A 27,897-nucleotide genomic window follows, 5' to 3' on the forward strand; every position below is an offset into this window, starting at 1 on the left:
TCTCGAGGTCCCTTCCAGTCCTAGAATCTATGAATCTATGAATCTATGAATCCTGTTATTGATTCAGACTCTTAAGTAAGTGTAAATATGTTATGTTTTCAAAAACTGTGTAGCTCCAACTTTGATGACCATAAAGCTTTTAAAGGTATGTAATTTTTAAAAACCAAAATGTTGGTCTATTAATGATTATTATTAGTTTATTTCCTAATATTCCTATTGATTGACAGACTCTTACCTGGCGAGGTAGGAAGTGGTGGGGTAGGTGTTGCAGGCCCACAAGGTACAGGTATAATAGCTTGGACGGTCAAATTCAGGCTGAAGTTTCCCTGCAGCGTATAAGTGTGAGTTGAAATAGGGCTGTTGGATATAAATGAGCCACTGCCATCTCCATAATCCCACTTGTAGGAGATCGCAGAATTATTAAGGTAGTGACTGGGATCATGGATCTTGACATCAAATGTGATAGGAGAATCCTTGATGAAGACAGAGTCTGAGGCATTGCGGTCATTCTTCTGGGACAGGTTCACATATAAAGGAATCTGGTCTGCAGGAAAAATGAAAGGAAGTGAAGCACGTGTATATGGATGCAAATAACAGACTGCTTCACAGCCCTCAGACTGCAAAGGTCACAGTGTAAAACACAAGCCTGCATCATGTTAACTGCCAGGCTTAATTTCTTTTACAGGTTTCTTCTTTAACTCACTTTTCAATAGATTACAGTAATAAAGTGAAACACTGCAACCAGGTAGAGAGTCATGTGCATCTACTGAAGACCTTATATCTAGTCATCTGGAGGTTCCCTGTCCCATTAATATTGTTCTATACCTGCCATTTGGTGCAATCTGATGCATTTAGAAAGCAAAACATTTGCTTTTCAGTAGTATCTTTATTACATCAATTGTGTTTCTAAAGGTCCTTTTGTAATTTCCTACATATTCCCCCCCACCCCCCCCAGTACAAAAGAGGAGGAAAAACCCTTGAAACTCAATTCATTAAGGAGATTTAGTGAATTTGGGTTGGGGGACATTATAGGACCTCATCCTGCGACCACTGAAGTCAATGACAAAACTCCCATGGGCTTCAATGGGACCACTTGTGGCGAAAGTTGCTACTCAGCATGAGCAAGAGTGTCAGAGTGTGGCCCTTCGTGAATAAGATACTTCGCCTTCGCCATTATTTTATCTGAGATTGTCTAGATCACAGATAATGAGAGCCTGAGAATGAGGTATAGTGAGCAAGTCTTATACTCCATGTGCAAGAATTGGTTTGTCTGTTCCAGTGGTGCAAAAAGGATCCCTTGACTGAACTGTTGCAGTGTGTGCATTTGGGTTGATGTTGGTGGGCTACTTAAATTTAAGAGACAGCTAGAATGAAGGGATAGAAATAATCCCTGGAATACGTTAGCCAGCCTCATCCAGAGAAGGGTGATGAATTTCATCCAGAGAAAGGGTCAGGAAGTCCCTCCAATTTCTTTTCTTTGGACTATTAGTACTAGGGATGCATGTGGGATGCAGACAAAATAAAGGGCAATTTGCATTATGTCCATAGGTTTAAGCTTAGATTCACATTCCGTATGAAAGGTAAGTTAGTTTATGTACACCACAGATTTCTGTTGCTTATTCAAACATTTCAGACAAAGAACAATAAGTAGAAATTGATCTTAAATTTTATTTGGGACAAGTCAAATTGCAGGATAGCATGAGGTAAGACTCTGGAGTATCAGATGTTGTAGATAGATTAAAAAAAGTACTCTCTATAGGGTTCTGGATAAATATTATTAGCATAATTCATTTCCATCCCTACTTATATATTTGCAGTGATAATATCTATAGTTAAGGACACATTTTTCAACTAACTCTTAACAAGTCTGCTAAGAGGACTTATTCCATACTGTTTCGGGTAGCCTATTAGAGATTTCACATGAAAGTTAAAAGCATCACTTGTTCCAATCCCTCTTTATATCCCTCCCTACTCTCCCAGATAGCACTTTAGTTGCATTTATGTAACATCTCCACTACAAACACTGCCAAGTATTTAGTTGTGGTTTAGTCCAGCCCACTCACCTGTCACAACATAGATGCCACTTGCTGTTGCAACTGGAACATATGTTCGATGACCTCTTCTGTAAACAGAGACCACCATCATCTGTTTGCCAAGGGTGATATTTGTTGTGTTGATGGAAACAATTGCTGAAGAGCCTCCAGTTTTTTGGTAGTACTGGCCTGTGAACAGGACATGAACTCATATTTTCCTCTTGTGATGAGATAGAAAAAGTTTTATAAAGAGAAGCAGCATTTCTGTGAAATTTTGGATTGTCTAAATCAAAATTGTATATTTTATGCTCATCCTTCATTTGTGTGAAATGTACTTTTCAAACACACTTCATGTCATTGTTATGTTCCTTGCCATTAAGTATTTTTTTCTGAGTTTCAGCAAAGCAGCCAAAAGCATTAGAAAGATGTGCCTGCTCCCACCGATCCAAGAAAAGGCATTTGCCAAGGCACCTTCATCTCCCCAATGCAACTAAATTAGATTAATACCTAAAATAATTTTGCCAGTCAAAGTTAGGAGCCTAAGATTTACAGTGTAGTCAATAGCAGGTAGGGTTACCATATTTGAACATTCAAAAAAGAGGACACTCCACGGAGGGTGTCGGCCCCGCTCACAGTCCACCCCCCGTCCTCCCATGCTCCGCCCCCACTCTGCCCCAGGTCCCGCCTCCTCCCCGCTCGGCCCCGCCACTGCACCCCTCCTCACCCCCGGCCCACCACTGGCTTGCTGCGTCCCTCCTCAGTCCCCCACCCACTGCTCGCCTCCTCCCACCTGCCACTCACCTCCTCACTCCCCTGCCAGAAACCCCCATGCCTGCCCCGAGAACCCCCGCCTGCCACTGGCTCGCCACTTCTTGCCTCCTCACCCCTGCCAGCCCACCTGCCACTGGCTCCCTCGCTGCTCGCCTCTTCAACCCCCTCTGCCCCCCGCTGGCCTTTTCACACCCCCGCTCACCTACTCACCCCTCACCTACTCAACCGCCGCTGCTCACCGCTCCCCTTTTCACCCCGCCCTGCTTGCCTACTCACCCCTCCTGCTGCAGGTCCCTCTGGCTCCTAGGATCAGGGGTAGCCAAGGGGTCTTCACGTGCTGCGCCCACCACAAGCGCGAACTCCGTGGCTCCCATTGGCCGGGAAAAGCGCCAATGGGAGCTGCCGGAGCCGCGGAGCAGGGCTTGCAGGCACCGGCAGCGTGCAGAGAGCCCTCTGCCCCTCCCATACCTGACCCAACCCTAAGAACCAGAGGGACCTGCCGGGGGGCAAGGTGGGGAGTCCTGGCGGTGCTTACCTGGGGTGGCTTCCGGGAAGCATCTGGCAGATCCCTCTGGCTCCTAGGGTTGGCTTGGGTTGGGGGGGGGTGTTGGAGGGCTCTCTGCCTGCTTCTGGCGCCTGCAAGCCCCACCCCCACAGCTCTGACTGGGCAGGAGGGAGCTGGTGCAGCACACGGAGACCCCCTCCGCCTCTGTGCCATGGGGCCGTCCACAGTGCAGGCTCCTGGAAGTGCCGCCAGCCCTGGGACTTTGGGTTACCATATGTTCGTATTTTCCTGGACGTTTTTAGATATTTAAAAATTCCTCCCGGATGACAATTTAAGAACTAAAAAGCTCGACATGTCCGGGAAAATACGGACATATGGTACCCCTAATAGCAGGGATGGGCCAATTATTACACACTCTGTTGCTGGAAGTCACAACCAGGACAAGAACAGAACTATATTCAGCCAGCTTAGGAGTGCTGAAGCAAAATGCACATTGCACCTTCTTTCTAGAGGTGAAGAAACCAGTCTGAGGACCTACAGGCACAAGATCACTCCTGAACCTCAGACTGCTACTTGGTAGTGCTAATCACTAAATCATCTGGCTTCCCCCTTTGCCCTGAAGATTTCCTCTAAATGGTCTATCCAAATTGTGATTGAGAAAGGAGTTCTTTTCAACAGTGGTAGCTCTGTGCATTTGCAGTCTTACAGAACATGTCATGGTAGTATATGACTTCCAAACCTCAGAGGAATTAACAGAGCAGCTGCTATTCTCGCTGAGCAGCTCGGAATGTGTTTAGTATTCTCTCACTCAACAACTGTTAAATTCCTCTTTGGGGATTGTAATGCACGGCATTAGGGAAACAAGTTAGGACACAAAACCAAGAGACATTTTACTGGACTCACCAACTGTATGAAACAAATAGACAAAGTTCCTCCTTCTCCAGCCAGGATGATGAGGGAAAGGTCTCCCATCTGGGAACACATTATGGGTATTGTTGCTTGTGCAGTTTTCCCAGCCACAGTCATCAATCCACTTAGTCCAGTTGTAGACATACTGGTCAGGAAAGTCTGAGGAATCTAGGTGTAGAAATAGATCACAGATTATTAAGTGGCAAATTTATAAGTGTTTTTATATAAAAGCGGAATGTTTCCCCTTCTTTATTTCTATGGGGCTCATTCATGGCAACAAAGATCCTCAGACACGTCCATTAACTTATCTTTACAATGACTCAGTGAGGCAGGGAATGGAGGTATTATTATTTCAATTTCATAGTAGGCACTACAGCACCACATGCTTAATGACTTGCCCAAGCTCACACAGGAAGTCTGTGCTAAAGCCGGACACAGACTGCAGATATCCTGCGTTCCAGTCCAGTGCTTTAACCACAAGACCCCTTTTTCCCAGCACAGTATTAAGACAGATTAAGTGAAAGCTCATGTTGTGCCTCAGTTAGGTGCTCATGAAACTGTCTGGACTATTGTACATAAGCAAATAACAAGGACTGGGTTATGTAAAGATGTGGGAACCACATGCCTATGGTGCATCATGAGGAACAAGGCCGAAGACATGGGACCCAGTCCTGATTGCACTGAAGTCAATGAAAAATACCTATTAACTTCAGTGGATATGATCATGCCCAGAGAATTTACACCACCAAAGCAGAACATTTATTACATTTAAACCACAATATTGTTTTTCGGTCGTTTTTAAATATGGAGCAGGAGGAGAGGGCATTTTCAGACTAATGTTCACTACATCACAATTCCTCTGTTCTTTCTAATTATAATCCTAGATATTTGCTGCTTGGTATGTTTTTATTCCAACGAAAAAATGTAGTTGTTTTCAAGAATTCTGTTGGCTCACAGAGAAGATGCCAATTGAAGCTGTTGGTCCAAATTCTGCTGCCAGCCCCTTAGGACAATGCCGTCTCATTGAGGTCAGTGGGGTTCCACGTGCATTCTGGCCCAATGGGAGCTGCAGCTGTGAAACTCTCAGTAGAATTTGGCTTGCTCTTTATTTTTCTTTCTTTCGTTTGTCAGACGAGCCAGTTGTGTCATTTTTAAATAAGTGCCATGTAAACTGCAAGCACCACTAGAATCAGAAAAATATATGTTTCTTCATTGGAAAAGCACAAAATTAGTAAGCATAGGAGAGATACAAGCATTTCAGTCATTACACTGTGAAGTAAGTAGAAACTATGCTATTCAAGTAGTGATTGACATCTCTTGAAATTGATCGGTAGAAAGTGTTATTTAATCTATCTGGACGTTGGAACAAAGGTTTATTTGTGCCAAGCTGCAGCAAATAAAAACATTGGGTTTATGACCTTTTTTCCTAGTTTAAGAGGTATAACGAAGGCCAAAAACGTTTTTTATTTTAAAAAGATATTTTCCCCTGCTTGTTTTTTATTTTTGAAATATCAGTAATGTAAGATCTGCTCTTCCTTGGGAGGTAGCCATATAAAGATGTTATTTAGTGAACTCTAAACTCCTTATTGAAGAGTCTCAGTTTTACAAATCCAGTTAGAAAAACCCATATTACTGATATAACATGCCAGTATTCAGTCCAGTGACTGGGCAAACTTGCAGCTGAGCTGAGCAGCAACGTTTTTTCTGGGAGCCAGATTAAAACATTTTGTAATGGAAAAAAATCCATTTAAAGTTCTTGGCCATTATATGTAGGGGGTGCAGATGGGTAAAAATAAGACAATCATCTTCTGAACAAGGACCTTTTGTGTGACACAAGTCAGACATTATTGTAGTTCTCAATTTAACAGGGATAGAACTGCAGCCTGGAAGCAGAATGCTGATGGTTCCAAGTGTTCATGACACTTTTGTAGACCACAAATGCACCAGTACTCTTGCCAGACTTGTTCATAATATAAGGGTATTATTGTTACCTACCATTCCTGCAGTTCCTGTCATATACTATGTTGCTGTCATTATCTTCTTTCTGGCACCTGGGAAACTGTAGGGTCACAGTAAAGGTCACATTTGATCCTACTAGAGCTGGGCTGTCAGAGGTCAATCTGGCCACCACCTTTCCTCCTGAAGAAATTAAGATAAGATTTCATTTATACATCAATCTTTTTGAGTAGCTATTATTTTTATTTGTGCACAATGTAAACAAAAAAATCATGTTAAACTTATTAAAAAGACTGTAAGAGCTAGACCCCCAGCTGCATAAACTGGTATCACTCTATTGGCTGCAAAAAGAGCTACACCTATCTACACTTGCTGAGGAGATGACCCTAAGTGTCTCTATCACTTCTTAAAACATACTATGCTCCATTGTAGTGACCTTCCTGAAGACTCTATTTTGCCCTGCATTTAATCATCTGAGCTACTGCATGCCCTTAATATCTAACCAGAACAACAAAAATTAGAAACTTTTTACTTAAATAGTTTGGAGAAGACCAATTGGAAATTATTAGTATGATTTTTTTTTAAAAGTGCTATGTAACTTTGAGGCACAAGTCTCATGTACTTTCAGTGGAATTTGTGATCCTAAGTCACTAAGGTGCTTTTCAAAATCCAAAACTATACCAATAAATTAGATTTATTGGGCCAGATTCTAAGCCAATATAAATCAGTGTAGCTACACTGCAGTCAATTGAAGTCAACTGTTCTCTAGACATTCCTCTACTATAAACTAGAATCAGATTTGTACACAAAAGAGGCAGCGTATTCCAGAGGACAGCTCTTTTGTCTCTATCAGAAGGTGTAGCCTTTAGTCCTGGGCTCATAACCAGTGGTGATAAAACTGCCATACAATGTGCTGGTTCTTCATAGAAAGTGTTAAACTGATCCAGTGATGTGCCTTTGGGGTGGAAGTTGAAGATCCCAACCTACTGGCGCTTTTCACGGAGAACAGGGGATTTTCCCAGTGGCCTGGCTAACGTTCCTTTTCAATAAACCAGTTTTTAATATCTGAGGCTGTGAATTATTACTGAGCCGATTTTGTAATGGCAGCCATGGCTGCTTCGTCAGACAATGTATTAAGTACTATTATCTAGCGCATTACTGTGTAGAGCAATTTGGGGATATGTACAGTACAAAAATGCACTATCTATAACATTCTATTCTATCGTATAGAATTTCTGGCTACATTTCCCAGAGCTTTAGGATTTCATATCTAGACCTACCTCTCCAGCAGTCCTTCCATCTAGGATCTCCTTTTTCCCAGAAAGGATAAAGCTTTTCATTCCACTGATTTTGATCAGGAGACCAGCCATGTAGCTTCTTATGGGACCTGACATGAGAAGAAGATCTTCCATGGCTCATCACATCTCGAAACTCTAGATAGAAATATGAGCAACATAAAGTATGAATGTTTCCACTGCTCCATTTCACAATACTAAATTCTTGCACTGAACGCAAAACTCTTAATCGATGGACGTGCTTGGAACTTTATCATTATAAACAAAGCTTATGTCTTCCAGTCTATTGACAATGGAAATTCCTCTGAATTTAGGCTATACATATTTCATCCTTTCCTTACTTTAGGACATGTTCCAGTTATATGAAAGGGTTCTTGGAGGGATAAGATCACATGGATGAACATTTTCCAGCCCTTCTTTTGCTCATTTATACTTTCTCAGAACTTTTAAAAATATTTTCAGTGGCTTATAAACCAAAAAAGTTACATGTAAACTGTCAACAGGTGATTATTAAAAGAGACATTAGGAATGTAATAGTGAGCTATTAGGCCCCAATCTTGCAATGAGTTCTACACAGGTGGACCCCTGCGTCCATTAAAGTCCATGGGAACACGCATGAACATAGGTATCTGCCTACATGGAATGCATTGCAGGATTGGGGCTTTACTTATAGTTTAGTACCTAAGGTACCTGAAGCATTCAACAGAAGGGGGGTGGGAGGAGCGAGGACATGCCGCGCAGGCCCCCCCTCCCTCCCCTGCCTCCTGAACACTGCAAGCCAGCTGATTGCTGCGGGCAAGAGGCAGGGGAGGTAGGTGGGAGGTGCGCTGTGTCCTCGCTCCTCCCCCCTCCCTCCTGCCTGCGGTAATCAGCTGGCTTGCAACGTTCAGGGGGCAAGGAGAGGGGAGGAGCGACGACTTGGCACGCAGGCTCCTCCCTCCCTCCCCTGCCTCCTGCCTGCGGCAATCAGCTGGTTTGTGGCATTCAGGAGGCAGGGGAGGGAGGGGGAGACTGTGCGCCGAGTCCTCGCTCCTCCCCCTCCCTCCTCCCTCCTGAACACCGCAAGCCAGCTGATTGCCGCAGGCAGGAGGCAGGGGGAGGAAGGGGAAGGCGCTGATCTGCGGGGTCTGCCGGCGGGTGGGAGGTACTGGGGGGGGAAGGCGTAGGGGAGCTGATGGGGGACTGGCAGCTGTGGACAAAGCAGGCAGCCAAATGATGTTATAGCGAAGTATTACACAACTTTAAATGGAACATGTTCTGTAATTGATCAGGGACATAAGATAGAAACAACGTTAAGCAAGAGGACGTTAATTGGGGAGTTACTGTAACTTAGATCGATCCCCCCCACCCCTCCCCAGTGTAGATCAGGCCTAAGAAGGCTGATGTGTTTAATGCCTATTTTGCTTCAGTCTTCACTAAAAAAATTAATTGTGATCAGATGCTTAACACAATTAATATTAAACAAGAGGGAAGGAACACAAGCCAGAATAAAGAAAGAACAGGTTAAAGAATATTAGATAAGTTAGATATATTCAAAGTTGGCAGGACCTGATGAAATTCACCCTAGGGTACTTAAACTAGCAGAAGCAATCTTTGAACCATTAGTGATTATCTTCAAGAACAGGACAGGTGAGGTCCCAGAAGACTGGAGAAGGGCAAGCACAGTACCTATATTTAAAAAGGGGAACAAAAAGGACCTCAGGAATGTATACTAGTCAGCCTAAATTCGATATCTGGAACGATCCTGGAACAAATTATTAAACAATCAATTTGTAAGCACTTACAGGATAATAGAGTGATAAGTAATAGCCAACATGGATTTTTCAGTAGTAAATCATGCCAAACCAACCCAATTTCCTTCTTTGACATGGTTACCGGCCTAGTGAAAAGACGGGAAGCGGTAAATGTGATATATCTTGATTTTAGTAAGCTTTTGACACAGTTCAACATGGCATTCTCATAAGCAAACTAGGGAAATGTAGTCTAGATGAAATTACTATAAGGTGGATGCACAAATGGTTAAAAAAACATACTCAAAGGGTAATTATTAATGGTTCGCTGTCAAATTGGGAGGTAATATCTAGTGGGGTCCCTTGGGGGTCTGTCCTGGGTCCACTACTATTCAATATTTTAATTAATTACTTGGACAATAGAGTGGATAGTAGGCTTATCAAATTCGCCAATGATGCCAAGGTGGGAGGGGTTGCAAGCACTTTGGAGGACAGGATTGAATTCAAAATAACCTTGATAAATTGGAGAATTAGTCTGAAATCAGCAAGATGAAATTAAATAAAGCCAAATGCAAAGTACTACACGTAGGAAGGAAAAATCAAATGCACAAGTACAAAATGGGGAATAACTGGCTATGCAGTAGTACTGCTGAAAAGGATCTAGGGGTTATAGTGGATCACAAATTGAATATGAGCCAACTGTGGGATGCAGTTGTGAAAAAGGCAAATATCATTCTGAGGTGTATTAACAGGAGTGTCATATGTAAGACATGGGAGGTTATTGTTCCACTGTACTCAACACCAGTGACACCTCAGCTGAACTATTGCGTCCAGTTCTGGGCACCACATTTTAAGAAAGATGTGGACAAATTGGAGAGTCCAGAGGAGAGCAACAAAAATGATAAAAGGTTTATCATGCAGACATGTTAAAAAAACTGGGCATGTTTAGTCTAGAAAAAAGGAGACTGTGGGGGGGAGAGAACTGATAACAGTCTTCAAGTATATTAAGGGCTATTATAAAGGAGATGGTGATCAGTTTTGCCTCATAACCATGGAAGATAGGACAAGAAGTAATGGGCTTAATCTGCAACAACGGAAATTTATGTTAGATATTAGAAAAACTTTCTAACTGTAACAATATTTAAGGACTAGAATAGGTTACCAAGGGAGGTTGTGGAATCCCTGTCACTGAAGGTTTTCAAGAACAGGTTAGACAGCTGCCAGGGATGGTCCAGGTATATTTGGTCCTGCTTCAGTGTGGGGGGGATGGCTAGATGACCTCTTGAAGTCCCTTCTAGGGGATTTCTATGATTCTATAAGTGGGTATGGAATACTCTGACTCTTCTTAGGGTACCCAGAGGCATGTTGCTACCATCTGTCTTTAGTGTGAGGAAACCTTGTCTGTGCCTGCCATGGGTCAGATCCCCAGGTCTACCAGCCATGGGCAACACACACACTCCCCTCTAGGCCTTGTAGTCCCCGCTGTCACTCTACAAGTTAGCAGTTGACACACCCAAGCATCTCCCTGGAGTGTCCAGCCCCTGGTCCACTGGGCACTTGCAGTATTCACAAATTCGCTGCGTCCAAAGAAACAGTACACCCCCAGCTCTTGTGCTTAACACTCAGCACTTAGATACTTTTATAGTGAAATCTAGTATACATTTATTTGACAACAAAGGAAAGAGATTCAAGGGAGTAGAAATGTTGGAAACAAATGGTTACATATAAAACAAAATCATAACATGCATTCTGAGCATAGATTTAATTAACAAGATACTTTCATGTCTTGTGGAGAATCCTTATAGTACTTTTCAGCTAGGCTGGCTTTGACCCTCCTTTCATGAGACAAGCACACCATCAGTTTGGATCCTAGATGAAGGATTCCTTGTGCCTCTTTGCACCCCAAGACGAACTAGAACAATCCTTTGTCTTCATTCATAAACAGGACCCCTCTTGCTGTTTTTTTTTCCTGAAGAATTCTTCTCTTGTAGATTTTATAATGTCTTAATTTGCATCTGGCTCAGTATGCAAATAGGCATACATTGTGAGGCACACAATACACAATATACAGATGGCCAGATACAGAGATAAGTAACAGTTACCTCCTGATGACCTACCTTAACTCCAAGACCTTAAGAATATAATTTCCAGTATAGACACATAACTTCTTTGCTATTATTGGTACATACGCTTCTCAATTATTATGATGACCAGTGGGCTACTGTCTCTCGGTAGAGACCTCACATGCCACCCTTTGGTGAACTATTATGCATATATCCGACCCAGGGGATCCCTGTAAAACCTCATGCACCCCTTGTGCAGTTGTGCCCTCTCCCAGTTGGCACCATGGGGTCCCTGGGACACACATACCCACACATCTCACTGTAATCTGTTTAGAAGAGACCAGAGCGTACTTCCCCCTGTCCCTATTCAAGCCCTGGCAAGAAATATTTTACATCCCAAAGTATTAAGACCATCTGTACATTTTTCTAGATGCTGTGCTGTATTATCTTATCTAGCTAAAGAGAAGAAAGTTTCAACAGGCATTTTTTACTGTGAAATTTGCAGAAATTGTTCATATCGCTGGACGTACCGCTGCAGTCATGGAGTTGGTTCACTTTATAAAGAAAAGGACTGCTTTATGGATGGATCACACAGAAAGCCATGAGAGCAGCCCCTGGACCATGTCCCTGCCCCCCGGAGCACACTGCCCACAGCATGTGGAGGGTCCAGAGCTCCCCACAGCAGCCTCGGATCCCTGGGTGATTCTTAGCATGACCCAGCTCCGGCTTCCGGCCTGGCCAGGGGGTGGGGCCATGGTGGGAAGAGGAGGAGCAAGGGGCAAGGCCCTGTGGCAAGGCGGGGGTTAAAGTCCACCTCAGCCCCCCACTGGGAAGAGGCTGGCACCACTTCTGGCACCCCTGTGGCCCTGGAGTATAGGGGAGCCCAAATGTTCTTTGTTCCCAGGGCACCAATAAATCTTAATCTGCCTCTGTGCCTGTAGTGGTGTGTTATGTGCTCAGGGGTCCTGTCACTTCTCTGTAGTTTAGAAAAGGCGCCATGCAGATATAGCTGGATGAAGCGGTGTCTGCACAACACTGTGACGCCTGAGGTGGAGGCAGGGAAGCAGTGCTGAAGAAGAGGCAACAGCTGCTTTTTTTCCACCCGCCTTCCTACTCACTGAGGCTGCTGCTGGACTGGAGTTCCTTTTGACTGGTCCCGTGTGCACCACTCTCTGTGCTCAGCCAGCGCTGCTGCTAGCCCCTCCCTGCTCTGTGGGGAATTGTGCCCTACAAGGTCTTTGGGAGGGAGCAGCCTTTGACCTCAGAAGCATGCAAGGGCTGCAATTGTGCCTGGCCTCTGCAAAGGGGGTAGAGGGCTGGGGAAGACTCCTGGCCCCCTTCCCTCTTCATGCACTCTCCCTATGGCCAGTCACAACCTCATGCTTAATATGTGAAACAAGTTGTTATTGCCAAATGGATAATATCTGGATTCAAACAAAGTGCCCTGCAACTTTTGGCATTTCCTGCATGACTGGACTGTGGCTTGTATGTTTTTTCCATGACAAACCATCAGCCCTAATCATAATTTGGCCATCACAAATTCTAACAAGGTAAGCTCCTATGGCATTTCTTCACTCGCTTGTTATTTGTTTATCTCAATCAAATATAAGAAGTTTCACAAGCTTTTGGATTACACGGAAGAGGCATTTTTCACCCTAGCATCTACTTCAGCACCAGTCCCTTTAAACCACATGGAGATGAACTGAGGGGTAAGAAAAAAGAGCCTTTATTGAAGTTTTTTCCTCCACTTAACTATACACAGCTTTCATAAGCAAGTGTCAGTCATTACCACATGTGGAGCAACTGAGTCCAAAGCTGCCAGTCTAATAATAAAACCCAAGAAAGTGATTCTTGTTAATAATGACACCATACTTTAGTGCTATTGGAAGAGGAGCTGGCACTTCGTGCACCCTGCTCCCAACTCAGTTGGGCTCCCATCCCTGAGCTTGTACGCTATCTCTGGTGGAGAAATGGGGAGGTGAGGAGAGGTTCAGCATTCCCTGAGACAGTGTGTTGCCCAGGGAAGGGAAAGGAGGCCAACTGAGGCTCAGTCCCCACCCCTAGACCTTTATCCCTGAGCCAGTAAGTCAACCATGGACTCCTGCAAGGTCAGCAATAGCTCAGTCCCAACCGGTCCTGCCCCTCTGTACTCGAGAGGGTCTGTCAGACCTGGAAAAGAGAGAGAGAATTCCAAAGAGACTTAATCCCCTCCCCAGGATCCATGACCCGTTGTCAGTGTGGAGAGGGAATGGGCTCCTCCCTGAGACCCTTGTTTCTGAATTGGTGAGTCACATCCAGAGGACTTTTCCAGAGGTGGGGAAATCAGCAGAGGCTCGTTGTCCCAGTCACTGAGCTGGTGTGTCTCATCCGGAGGTGTGGGGAGGTCAACAGAGGCTCAGGACCCATCAGCCCGTCACCCTGCCCCGGGTGTTACAACAGGTAGCAGAATAGCTCTCCTCATTCCTATCCCAGCTCAGATCACATGTGCAGCCACAGAGGCAGATAACCCCCAGCTGGGTGGGCTGCAGCCTGAAAGCACCCAACCCCTGAGCTGCAGCAACCAAAGCAAAACACATTTCAAAATAGCAGCATAGTTGGGATCACACCATCTCAGCAAATTAAACCTGGGGAAGTGGGGAGAGATGAGGGGAAGGAACCAAGGCACTCACGTTTGGCAGCAGCATGCAGAACTCCTTCGGACAGGAGCAGGACTCCGAGGAGGAGGAGGAGGCAGAGACCCTTCATGGTGTGGGAGTGTGTGTGTTTATTGTGTCCCCAATTCTTGCACAGGTTAACTCTCTTCAGAGAAGTGAGAATAATGTTTATCTGCTGCCCTCCTCCTCTGTGATTAAATGGAGAGCCCCAGGGCTCATCATGTGATGGCATTAAGCAGAGATGCATGATTTCTTGTCTTCAACTCAACTCCCTGCTCATGTGCTTATGACTCACCCCTCTCACTTTAACATTCACTGGCATTTTTAAGAGACATACTTAGAAACATGCCATTCTCCCCACAGGCATTCTTAGACCAAGTTTGCCCTGTTTCCAGCTTTTGTAGATGTTTGTTTTCAAATTAAAGCCATTTCCCTTCAGTTACCTCTCACCTCAGCCCAGATTGTAATTATTACTGCAGTCACGCGTTCCCTTTCTGTAAACCTGGGAGCGACCCGCGTCAGGTCCATGCGATGTGGTGGGTAACATTTCTGGGTTAAAAGGTGAATGCTTGATTCCAGTTCATCACCAGGACTTGGGCTTATATTTAATGCTCATTTTAGGGAAGTCATTCTTAAAAGTATCTTCACTGCGGGAGTCAGAACACATGCGTGCATTTGATGTTGCATTTTTGTGATACGTGATGCTACATGGCAGCACATTGTGATGTTGTGATGACATCGCACTGTCCCCCAAAACATTTGCTGCTATTAATTGTTATTTGTATTAGGTAGTGCTATTATTATAAGGTTTATTAAGATAGCATGTAAGGCCCAGAGGGTTTTGAACACAGGCCTGCAGGGCTGCAAACACCTCCCCTTCCCCCCAAGGCCCTGCCCCCATGCCACCCCTTCTCCCCAAGCCCTCATCCTCGTGCTGCCCATTCCCCTGATGCCACACTTCTGTACCACCTCTTCCCCCCAAAATCCCGCCCCCCGCTCGCTCCTCTCCGCTCCCTTACCCCGTTGCTTGCCCTTACAACCAGTAAAAAGTGATGGGGCCATTGTCCCCAGACTCCCTCTGTTCCAGCGCCTCTGTCCACTACCATGATCCGCTGGAGACACAGACCACAGGAAGTAGCACTTTAGTGAAGACGCTCCTACGTTGACGGGAGAGCTTCTCATGTTGGCGTAGTTAATCCACCTCCCTGAGAGGTGGTAGCTATGTGGACAGGAGAAGCTCTTCCATCGACATGGCACTGTCTACATGGGGGGTTAGGTCGGTATAACCACTTCGCTCAGGAATATGGATTTTTCACATGCTAGAGTGGCATAGTTATACTGATATAGGTCTGTAGTGTAGACCTGGCTTCATTCTAGATTTTGTGCATTTTCTTTTTCCATTTACTTATGTGGTGGAAATCAGTGCTTTCATGGACATCCGTGTAATTGGAGGAGAAATCCAAATACACTGTGAGTTGAGTAAACACTGAAATGTGGCTGTGCTGCAAAGATCTTGGAATTTGTATTGTGTTCTCAGCACTTATGCGTCAGACCAAACATTTTCAAAATGAAACAGAAAATATTTGGATACTTTCACTCTTTGGTGTGGCCAGCAAAGCTAACAAAGCTAAAAATGATGTACTTGGCCCTCCAGAGTGAATGGATTGCCTGAAAGCTGGATTGAACTTCTCAAAGGCTGATTGATCTGCCAAGTCTTCTGCTAGCCCACTTCAACTGACTTCTTATTATTTGTACATGTGTAAACTAATTCCTCTGAAATACACTGCAGACCTGTTTAAATCAGTTTTCATCAGACCAAATTAGTTCATCATTGCCAAAGCTTTCATTCGCTTTATAGGTTTCACATGAGAGCTAATCCTGGCTTCCCACTGAGCAGTGGGTTTGCAGTCCAAGAAAAGTTCATGTATAATTACAATTTGAATAAAAATTCGATGTCTATATCAGAGTTAAGGAAAAGAGCAGTTAATGAAAAATTTCTTAAACATCTAGATAAACAAAGATAATACGAATTAAGGGAAGTTTTAAGGACTTGACCTTACAAAGAGCTGAGAGTGCAGGGTCCTCAGAATATCACAAGAAGTGTTCTGTATGTCACAGGATAAAGCCCTTATTTATTAACACACATAGAGATATATATAATCTGTACTGCAAGAAGGGCTGTCATATGACAAGAAATCCTGAAGAAATCAAGCCTGTGTCTGCATGTCAGATCATAGTTTGGCATGTCCATGCCCTGATTGCTACAGAGTTGGCAAGTTCTTGTTGTTCTATCTTTCTATCTCCTCAACACCAATACAAGAATGGTTATTTTGAGCTTAGATAGGGTGACCATATTTCCCTATACTGAATATGGGACACTTGGTAAAATTACTCATATTCAAGTGAGTTCAAAGGCAAGCAATCATACAAACATTCAAATTAACATCAAGTTGACTGATCCCCTGTTAAAAAGAAATACCGTGTAGTTGGATTCTTTTTATTTACCTTCTTATCTTTAAGGCTTTAGGGTTCACACCACATGGGGAGGGGTGACACATACACCCTTCCCCCTCCCCCAGACACTGAGAGGTGACACACACACACTCCCATACACCTTTCTTGCACAGCAGGAGTGACCAACCAACTTGACCCTCCCTGCCCGGTGCTCTCCACCCTCCATGCCTGGCTGGTACCTGGCACCGCGTCTTCCCGAGGCAACATGTGGGCGGGGGGCACGCAGGGTCACATGCCCCCCCCCCTCCAGATTTCTGTCAGGGTTCACACCAGAATGTGGCCAGCAGCAGCCTTTTGGCACTGTGCGGGAGGGACGGGACAGGAGCTGCTTCCAGCTGCAGGGGGAGGAGGGGAAGAGGATGACCTGCCTCATGTGTTTGCAGAACTCATCTCTCCCCCCCGCCCCCCCCTCCCCTGCCGCCATGTGTGGCTGGAAGAAGTTTGTCTCTTCCTGCCCGCACAGTGTTGAAAGGCAGCTAACACTTCTAGGCTGCTGCTGGCCACCAACATAACCCAGCTGCCTCCTGTCCCCCAGCTACAGCACGGGCAGGAAGGGGTTAAGCCCTAAGGATGCATTGTGCACCAGGGCCCAGGGAACCTGACTGCACGGGCTTCAGTGAACTCAGCCAGAGAGGTGCCTAGGGGATGGAGCAGCCCCGTGCTCCCTGGGGGCAGGACCCAGGGCAGAGGGTGTGTATGAAGAGGGTGCTAAGTCCCTGCCCCAGAGGCTGCTGTGGAGCCTGCAGGGTCGGGGCACAAACAGGCTGGAAATCACTTCCCTCCCCCGCTGCTCCAGAGCTTAGTGAGGGGTGGAGAGGCTTCCCGTGCCAGCGCTATGCGGGGCTTTGGTACATGCAGGGCTTGGCTCCTCCTGGTCAGTGCTCCAGGCCGGAGGGTCTTGGGCTTTCCCAGGGCGCCAGCCCAGCCAGAGGCAGTGGGGGAAGGAAGGAGCCTGTCAGCCAGGCTGTTAGTAAGCTGAGCACTCCGACCAGGGGCTGGCTCTCTGCACAGTGCTGGGAGTGAGATGCACTCCGCCGGGTGGGATATGGAGGAGCAGCAGGGCTGGGGGGAGAGGAAGGGGCAAAGCAGAGAGGACAGCTAGAGGAGGAGCACGTAAAGGGCCAATGGGTGGGCAGCAGAGGCGACATGTAACCGGTCGCCGCCTGGCGCCTGCCCACACTCAGCAGCCACCGCAGCTCACAGCGCACAGCTGGTGCCGGACGGAAACGGGACAGGCGGGCGTGGTCCTGCTGGCCGAGAGCTGGCACGCAGCGGGGGCTGCGGTGACCGACCGGCAGGAGGAATGGCTGGCCCCACACATTGCATCTTCACCCTGCCACCAGCCTTGCATACCCACACCCATCACCAGACCCCCCCGCATCACCACTGGTGGGCGGGCAGCTGGCAAGCAGGGATCCAGCCAGCAGCAGGACCCGCCAGTACTGATGTGGAGAGACAGAAAATACAGGACAATTTGTCCATTTTTAAGAAAAAGTTGTGACATCTGCAGGAGGGCTTAAATATGGGATTATCCCTTTAAAAACAGGACGTTTGGTCATCCAAAACTTAGAGGAATTGTAAGAAAACTGAATTTGGTTTGTTATTGTCAAAATAACAAACTAAATGAGGGAATCAGCCACAACAAAATGCTGTTTGCTAAACATTATTTGCCACCCTCAATGGACTTGCTAGGGAAACTCATGGTCAGGCTACACATGCTGCCTTTCTGGTGAAACTTCCGCATCACGCTTTGCATGTGACAGCTGGCCACCGGCTGACCAATTTGAAAACAAACAAAGCCACTTTTGCCTTCTAAAATCTTTTTTGAAACGTACCAGTCACAAGTTTTTGATTGGTATTTGGTACATCCAGATCAGTAAGAGCAGAACCTTGCTAATGGACAGCCAGATGTGTAACAATCCATTGGGCTCATCTAGTCTGACCTCCTGTATAACATAGGCCATGGGACTTATAATAATTCAGATATTTCTATCATCATTTTTGGGGTAGCTAATGCTACAGTTAAGAGTGCAAAACCAGGTTTTATTAGAACTCATTTTCACTCCGTGATACCTTTCTCTAAATTTCTTTTTGTAGGGTTCAGAGTAGCCGCCGTGTTATTCTGAATCCACAAAAAGAACAGGAGTACTTGTGGCACCTTAGAGACTAACAAATTTATTTGAGCATAAGCTTTCGTGGGCTACAGCCCACTTGATCGGATGCATAGTCTGGAACATACAGCAAGAAGATATTTATACATATTTATATTTATAAATATCTTCTTGCTGTATGTTCCAGTCTATGCATCCGATGAAGTGGGCTGTAGCCCACGAAAGCTTATGCTCAAATAAATTTGTTAGTCTCTAAGATGCCACAAGTACTCCTGTTCTTTTTTTAGGTTGATATTTTCCAAGCTTGGTCTCTGTTCAAGTGAATTCTTTTGGAATTTTGTTAATATACATATTTTACTAGAGAGATGCCAAATGACCAGCAATTTAAGAGACAGCTCAGCACTTTGAAGTCTGAATCCTCTAACAAGTATGAACCCTCCAACATTCCCCCCTCCCCCCGCACACACATACATTATTTTTAAAAAGTGCATGTGTGGCAGGGAGGAGTTTTTTTCAGTTGCTTTAGGGTTGCTAGTTGCTAGAAAGGGTGTCCATCCTAGGAAGATGTGTAGTTAGAGCAGAAGACTGGTCAGAACTCCTTTGTGCTGTCACTGATGGCCCCACTGACTCTCTGGGTAATCTTAGGCAAATCATCTAATCTGCCTGTACCTCAGTTTATCTATTTGTAAAATAACAAAAACTACTAAACCTGGTTATTTTTCAGGCTAAATATTAGCTTTATTATATTAAATATCTAACAGATTTGTGAACTAGAGATTACGCGGCTAGAGAACCTGTTTCACAGTAGATACATAACAGTGGTTTACACATGGTTTATATTCATAGTGCCTTTTCAAAGTGCAATCATCATTCGGTCTGCAGGGCATATAATTACTTTGAAAGTACTTAGTTACTACTCTGTCATATGCCATATTATATGCTTCACTACATCACTTAATAATAACATCTATTCAGCCATCTTTCACTGAAAAACGCCAAGGTTTTGCTACTGTATATCTTTCAGCTATGTTCAGTGCAACCAAATTATTGCTGAAAACGTCACCCTGACATTTTTAAAGGCATTTATTGATATTTTGGAGAAAGAGAGAGACTTCTTTAAAAAGATCAACACTGGAAGAATTGGACTATGGTAGGTGAGTAGAAAGAACTTAGCAAGAGCAAACCATTGGATAATAATTTTTCTGTTGAGACACAAGCGAGAGAAGTGCTGTCTCAAACAATCAAGATCCACACTGTTTAGTTATTTTGTGACACACAATAAAAACTGTATGTATTGTACTGCGTCTTATTTCCCTGCACACTCCCGCCCATTTGCCATGTTACATTAGTGTTAGGCCATTATGGGGCTGAGTCAAAGAGTTCAACAAGGAAGCTCAGCAACGGGTCAAAGGGAAGAACCCTGAAAGTTCAAGAAATATCCCTGGTTCCTCTCCTGACTGGCGGTCAGACAAGATGAAAGTTTTGGCAGCTGAACCGTAGCATACTATATACTATGTTAACTACAAAGTATATGGCCAAAATCCTGCCTAATTTTACTCCCACTGAATCATGTTAATGAAACATGTTAATTCAGAAAATAATTTCCAGCAGTGGCTGTCCAGACCAGGGCTGGCTCCAGCATTTCTGCCACCCCAAGCAAAAAAAAAAAAAAAAAGCCGCAATCGGCGGTGGCAGTTCGGCGGCAGGTCCTTCGCTCCTAGAGGGAGTGAGGGACCTGCTGCCCCCGAATTGCCGCACGTGCCGCCCCTCTCCCTTGGCCGCCCCAAGCACCTGCTTGTTAAGCTGGTGCCTGGAGCCGGCCCTGGTCCAGACCTCACCAGCATAGGCGGTGAGTTATATGGGCCCATGGTGCTGGTGCTCCACCAATATTCGGGAACGTGGGCCTGGCTCCACCAGTGTTTGGGCTTATATTTTCAGAGCTGTCCCATCCATGGGATGGACTGGGACAATCGCCCAGGCCCCGCACTTTGGGGGCCCCTGCGTTTCAGGGGGACGTGGAGTCCAGGGGGCAGCGTGGGAGGTTAGCGGAGGGCCTGGCACCGGCAGTAGTGAGCAACCTGGTCCCAGCCTGCCCCACCCCCCTCCACTCTGTCCCGTCTCTTCCCACCCCTGCCCTGCCCCCATTCCACTCCTTCCCCCAAGCCCACCCTGCCCCACCTCTTTCCGGCTTCCGCCCCCTCCCCCAAGTGATGCTGGGAGCCGGCGGAGCAGAGCGGGCTGGGGCAGGGTCACTTACTGCTGCCGGTGCCAGGCCCCCCCGCTAGCCCCCTAGGCCACCCTGGACTCCGCATTCCCCTGAAGCATGGGGCCCTCCAAAGCGCGGGGCCCGGGGCAGTTGCCCCGGTCTGTCCTATGGATGGGATGGCTCTGCTTGGACCTGTTCTGGGCACCACCAAAAATTATACAAACCTGGTGCCCATGCTCACCAGTTAATGCAGAGGCCATGGAAAGTAAAAGGGAGGGATCTGCACACTCTCATTGGCAAGCAAGGTACACAAGACAAAGACCAATATTTAGAGAATAATATTTAATGGCACAGAAGGAACACATGCACTGGACAAGTCATGGCCATTGCACTCTAGCCTACTGCAGTGGTGATGTGCTGTCACTACCATGGAACTTAAATCTTCTTGGAGCTGGCTTCCTTGAGAATGCCCATTTGCTTTTAGGAAAGGCACGTTCTTTAGGGGAGCCTACAGGGCAGTGGTTTGAGTTATGGCCACGCCTCCTTTTTCAAAGTCTAAACCTTCTTTTCATGGGTGTGCTGTGACTTGCACAGAACTGCCAAGTATTGCTGCCTACCTTGGTTTACTCAAGGAAACACCATACTAGCAATTCACTTTTAGTGTAACTTGCCCGTTGGTCATGAGCGCACAGCACCTCTTCTATTGTTTTTGTCCTGTTGCATAGTAGGCCAAAGACAGCATGATCAGGCCCTGATATTAGAACAAGAAGACTAAGCTAAAACAATGAACTTTTTTTTCCTGTCAATACACTTCTACCCCGATATAACGCGACCCGATATAACATGAATTCGGATATAACGCGGTAAAGCTGCGCTCCGGGGAGGCGGGGCTGCGCACTCCGGCGGATCAAAGCAAGTTCGATATAACGCGGTTTCACCTATAATGCAGTAAGATTTTTTGGCTCCCGAGGACAGCGTTATTTCGGGGTAGAGGTGTACTAAGACGCATATAAAATGTAACACAAGATTTCTCTAAGTGCTTAAACTTAAAGCTTAAAACTAACAGAATTATGATGAGAGGAGGAAGGAAAAATGTTATCAAATGTACTAAATGTACTATAAGATATACTCAAAAAAATCCTGTTTTTAACGAGACACTCAGGCAATCTGAATCACCAAATTTTATATTTGCCATAATATGAATAGGCATATTTTCAATTGTATATATATGATTTGTATTGAAACTTTGTTGTTTTATCTAAACCTTCTTCTACAATGTTGGAAAACTAATTACAATCTTATATGAAAGCCAAAAATGGAACTAACAGACCAGTTGAGTTTCTCTCTCTGACCTAGGTGAACTACAAATAAACATCAAACGGTAAAAAGCAAATTAGATTTTTGCAGTGCTTGTAACTTTAATGATCTAAAGCGCTGCTTGTAACTTGGAAAAGGAATTTCTTTGAAAAATCCGTCTATCTTCTAGGCCTCCAGAATGCAGCAGTCACCATAGCACCTAGCTATATGTTTTTTGGCCTGATAGCACTCACTACAGAAAATGCACATGAACCACCAAAATAAATAAAAAAGCCAATTCTTCGATCTATAGCACAAAAGATTTGTTCTTAGAAAGAACAGAATAGCATAGGAAATCTCCCCCAAGAAACATGTGATTCCTGCCTATTGCTCAGGGTACTATTGTATCCTGTACAGCAGTAAATTAAACAATCTGAGGCGGATGCTTAGGCAGGAGTGAATAAGGCTGGCTGGAGTGTCCCAGCAGGGAGCAAGAGACTTTTGCAGAAGCCTGCCAAGGCAGGGAATGGCTACTGGGAGCAAGTGAACTCCAGCAGGGAAAAAGCTCCAGGCAGAAGGCATGGCAGACCCCCAGCAGGGAGACTGGGAGAATGAACTTGATGGGGGTTTGAGAACTTTTATTTTGAATATTTTGTTATGTTAATAAATCCAGCCCCACAGAATGGTGTTGCTGAACTTGAGAAGAGTTTGTTTTGGTAATTTGACTGTCAGAACCCTGAAAAGAAGGGAAATTGAGGCAGGACACCTGCAGGGTGACTTCAGGCCATGAGGGGGTGCTCAGGAGGTGGCTGGCCTGTTCACATAACTGAAACAATTACACTTTCAGTACAAATGGTGTATAGTGGGGCAGTCACCCTGCTCCGGCTCTGAAAGGGTTAAAAGCCAGCCCTTGGAGAGGGCTGGGGCTGAGGGCCAATAAGAAAAGGCTGGGAGGCAGCCAATCAGGGCCAGGCTGGGCGCTATAAAAGAGCTGCGGGGCCAGAAGGCAAAGAGTTTCTCTCTAGCTTTGGAGAGAGAAGGGTCTAGCTGCCTGGGAGCACAAAGGTACCTGAAGCAGAGCAGAGCTGGGGAAGGGCAAGAGGAACTGGGGAGCTCCAGCCTGGCAACTCCCCAGGCTGAGGCCTTGGTAAAGGCCTACGGAGGTACTGGGGCTGCAGAGGTGCAGCCCAGGGATAGGCAGAGGCAGTGGGTCCAACCCCCTTGCCAGTGATGAGTGGCCATTACAGACTGCAGTTTGCCCCAGAGAATGGGGGCTAGATGGTGACTAGCAGTAGCCACTGAGGCAAGGTGGGCATAGGGGGAGATCCTTCCCAGGGGAAGGGAGCCCCAGAGTGTGGGGGCACTGCTGCAGGGCAGAACCCCAAGGAAAGGGGCACTGGGATCTGGGAGGGACATGGGGGGCCTGAGGCAGGAGAGACACTGGCCAGCAAGAGGTGCTCTGAGGCTGGAAAAGAGCTAATTCCTGGATGACCAGCAGGAGGCGCCACGCCGGTGAGTGCTCGATCTGCTACCTGGTGCCAATGTACACACAATGGAGCGGAAGCGTCACAGTTATTAAATGTACATTCAGACCTCCTGTAAAGCAGTTGCAACTCCCTTGAAGCCAATGTCATTGCACCCCTTTGAACCAGCTCTGAATCTGACCCCGTACTACGTTTCCTCCAGGAACAGAGGATTATACACAAACTAGTCTTATTCCGGAGCAGCATCAAGAAACAAAATTAAAGAAATGAGCAGTGTAAAAGAAGAAAAAGTGGTTCATATATTTAGAGCTCTCCAAAGTTAAAGTGATTCTCCAGGCTGAAGTCAAGGCTAGTGTCCAAATGAAAGCAAAAAGACTGATTCGCTTTCTGAAATGTGGTAACATAAAATGAAAGCCATAGCAGGTAATTTCAGTTCTGAGTTGCTGGTGGTTTGTCATTCTCTGGATGTTTGCCAGAGCCAGTTCTTGTTTCTTACATGCCACCAAAGATTTTGCTGCCTCTGATCCTCTCAGTATGAAAGACTGGCGCTTTGCCAGGGTGGAGGTATATAAAGAGGCAGTACTGGTAAAAGACTAGAAGCCAAGAGAGCCTAACTTCTAATCACTCTCTCACTGTATAGATTTGGATAATGACTTAACTGATGTGCCTCAGTTTACCCATCTAAAATGCTGATGATAAATAATCCCTACCTCACAAGGGTGCTGAACGGAGGATTAAGTAGTTGTTATTATTTGTAAAGTGCTTTGAAAGTGTAAAGCACGGTAGTGTATAAGCACCAAGTGTAGTTTTTCTTTTTTTAAGAACACTAATATAATGGTCAGTCCATGAAGTTACTTCTTTATCTTTAAGTGCTGCTTTCTAGTTCAAGAAAGAGCCCAGCTCTGATGCTGAGAGATCAACTTCAATGACATCGTTCACCTTTGTTCTGGCAGTTAAGTTCTTGTCCTTCGCACATGTATGTATTGACATTCTGCTCTCACTGTGATTGGGAAAACCTCCAGGTTTGTGCCATAAGATAGACGCTTTGCATTTCCCATTGCAGTGACAATCTGCTCACTGACAAGACTCACTTGGAGGTGACGTGATTATTAAAAATAAATAGCACAGCATGAGCTTTATCTGATTCATTAACTGTGTGATAGTGCCATTAGGTAGCAGGATGAGAAGTGTAAATCAGACTTTCAAGGCATTGTGTCATTTATGGCTGACCTAGTATCTGGATTCAGATCACTGGCAGTAGTCAGCATGCATTCTGATCCTTACTTTGAACAAATTCCTGTCATAGAGACATAAAATGTGAAACTACATTCCAGAGTCTGCTTCTATTAGAAGCACTTCACCATAAAATGCCTCACAATCATCAAAGATCTATTAAACCATTAAGTCACGAGGAAGAATTAGCTATTTGTTTTATTTTTCCACCGGTAACTGGACACTAGTAATATGAAACTGACTTGTACTGTGCATTTATTTGGCTAATAGAAAAAAACAGCAATTGACTTTGTAGTAAAGACCTGGGGACTGGGTGACTCGGGATTAATAATGGGATAGAGAGATTTTTCACCTCTGGGTGGGCAGTTCTGCTTCAGGTAAGTAGAGATAGTAAATCACTAGCATCTGATGGCTGTTTGCTGGCCTACGTACAATGAGTGGGTGGTCGGAGTCCAGCTCCCAGGGGGCAACTGTCTACATCACTAAAGCGTCACTTGGCATTAGATGGCAGTTGAAGCAGAGGGGCCAAAGACTGAAAGGACCTCTAAGTGGTCCCTCTAGGCTAGGAAAAAGACACTTTGGCAGGATAGTGTGAAGAAGCTTGCACTGCTACTGCCTCAGCTGTATGGCTCTTTGGATAAATAAATAACTTCACGTTCCAGGCTTGCTACTCCAGCTCTAAAGTAACGAACAAAATTGAGGTGGAAGGAAGAATTAGTAATACGTAAGACAGAGGGATCATTATAAAGATAACGCACAAAGATATCACCCATTGAGTTATACATAAAAAAATTACCCATGGACTGTGCCTGGTATGCTGAGGAATGCAAGTGTTTCTTCTGAGCATCTCGGCATAGTCGCTTATTGGAACCTAACTCTCTCTTGCACTTGTATTATGTCCCACCATTAAATCTGATCCATTCCATTAACTCTGCTGAAATGCAAAAGCTCTGAGTAAAAGTGACAGATAACATTTTCAGTCTGTGGACCAGCTCCCTACTATGCCATGAAACAGGGACCTACCTCCCTTTGCCTCTGCATTGCTCCTCTAGATCTTTCCATGAGCGAAGGCATTTCTCTCCTTGAGAAGGACACAGTAGAAGCTACTTTTTTCCTCTGATGAAGACAGGGATTAAAAGCCTTCAATGAAATTAGACAGTCTAACAATGGCATGAAAAGCAGAGCATCATATTCAGAATATGGTGCCAACAAATCAAGGCTCTCAGAAATAAAGCAGGTAATTTAGGGCTTGTCGTCACGTACACCACTGTTATACTTTAGTGAAAATGGTCCTACGCTGACGGGACAGCTTCTCTTGTCAGTTAATTCACCTCCCCGAGAGGCAATAGCTATGTTGGCAGGAGAGCGTCTATGTCGGTCAGGGGTGTAGATTTTTCACACCCCCGAGCAACCAAGTTGTACCAATATAGGTCTGTAGTGTAGACCTGGCCTGACATCATTATGAAATGTTGTAGATCTGCAGTTATCAAGTTATGCAGACAGTCCATAGTGTGAGAAACCCCTTCTGTTAGTCCACAGAATGAAATGTTTGGAGCAACAATATAATAAATAATATGGGGGACTAAAAATTTGGGAGGGGAAGTGGTCAGGGAGAGGATCTGTCTCATACAAACTAATTCACATCATGAAAAATTACGTGAAACACTGCTGGAGATCATGCCAGTGAATGGCTGGCTATTTTAAGCTACCATAGTTTATGCATGCGTTTCTCTGTTCCAATAAAAATAACATAAGAACAGCCATACTGGGTCAGACCAATGGTCTGTCTAGCCCAGTATCCTGTCTTCCGACAGTGGCAGGGCCAGATGCTTCAGAGGGAATGAACAGGACAGGGCAATTATCAAGTGATCCATCCCCTGTCATCCATTTCCAGCTTTTGTCACTCAGAGGTTTAGGGTCACCCAGAACAAGGGGTTGCAGCCCTGACCAGCTTGGCTATTCACCACTGATAGACCTGTCCTCCAAGAACTTATCTTGGGTCCTCCAAGAACTTATCTAATTCTTATTTGAACCCAGTTATACTTGTGGCCTTCACAACATTCCCTGGCAATGAGTTCCACAGGTTGACTGCGCCTACTTGCTTTTGTTAAAACCTGCTACCTATTAATTTCATAGGATGGCCGCTGACTCTTGTGTTATGTGAGGGGGTAAATAAAACTTTCCTATTCACTTTCTCCATGCCATTCATAATTTTACAGGCCTCTATCATATCCCTGCTTAGTCATCTCTTTTCTAAGCTGAACAGTTCCAGCTTTCATGTCTCCTTGTATGGAAACTGTTCCATACCCTTCATCATTTTTGTTGCCCTTCTCTGTAACTTTTACCATTCTAATATATCGTTTTTGAGATGAGGTGACCAGAACTCCATAAAGTATTCAAGGTGGGGTGTACCATGGATTTATGTAGCAGCATTACGATATTTTTTGTCTTATCTATCCTTTTCCTAATGGTTCCTAACATTCTGTTCGCTTTTTTGACTGCCACTGCACATTGAGCTGATGTTTTCAGAGAACTATCCACAATGATGCCAAGATCTCTTTCTTGAGTGGTAACAACTAATTTAGACCCCATCATTTTGTATATATTAGTTGAGATTATGGTTTTCCAATGTACATTACTTTGCACTTTGTGATGGGTTGGACCCCCCCCTTCTGGGATGCCACCTGATGTACTGAGGTTTAACTGAGCTTCTCCTGCTCAACCACCCTGGGTTCCTTCTTCCTACTTTGCTGAATTAGGCTCTCCGGCCTCTTGCAGTGTGCACACACACAGGGCCACACCCCGCTGCAGACACAGACTGAAGTCAGCTCTGTGTGAGAGAACTCCCGCAGCACTCACGTGCACATCCCTTTTGGGAGACAAACCCAAAATAATACTGTCTTGCGCTGTATAGAAATATCTGTACAGCACAAGCTCATAAAATGTGCTCTTTTCCTCAATGTGCACAACTTCTCCCCCCCCCCCCCCCCCGTTAGAAATTGCATGAACTGGGTTTTAATAATAAACAAAACAAATTTTATTAACTATGAAGATTTTAAGTGGTTAAAAGGATAGCAAACAGAACAAAGCAGATTACCTTAGTAAATAAACAAAAGCCGCAAACTGGGCTTAACACA

The 27,897-nt window shown here is 45.2% G+C and overlaps 1 protein-coding gene across 1 annotated transcript in view; it reads right to left on the reverse strand.

Moving 5' to 3' along the window:
* GPNMB (glycoprotein nmb) overlaps positions 1-14,077 on the reverse strand; it is a 27,086-nt gene extending 13,009 nt beyond the window's left edge. The window contains exons 1-6 of the mRNA XM_024223271.1: positions 13,932-14,077; positions 7,455-7,607; positions 6,214-6,357; positions 4,213-4,386; positions 2,064-2,222; positions 236-544 (exon numbers count right to left, since the gene is read on the reverse strand). Of these exons, the coding sequence (XP_024079039.1) occupies positions 236-544; positions 2,064-2,222; positions 4,213-4,386; positions 6,214-6,357; positions 7,455-7,607; positions 13,932-14,007 (1,015 nt within the window). The 5' untranslated portion in view covers positions 14,008-14,077. The remainder of the gene's footprint in view (positions 1-235; positions 545-2,063; positions 2,223-4,212; positions 4,387-6,213; positions 6,358-7,454; positions 7,608-13,931) is intronic.
* Between the last annotated feature and the right edge of the window lie 13,820 nt (positions 14,078-27,897).

The sequence above is a fragment of the Terrapene carolina genome, unplaced genomic scaffold, assembly GCF_002925995.2.
Source record: "Terrapene carolina triunguis isolate 2854851 unplaced genomic scaffold, T_m_triunguis-2.0 Scaffold84, whole genome shotgun sequence".
NCBI classification, from domain to species: domain Eukaryota; kingdom Metazoa; phylum Chordata; order Testudines; family Emydidae; genus Terrapene; species Terrapene triunguis.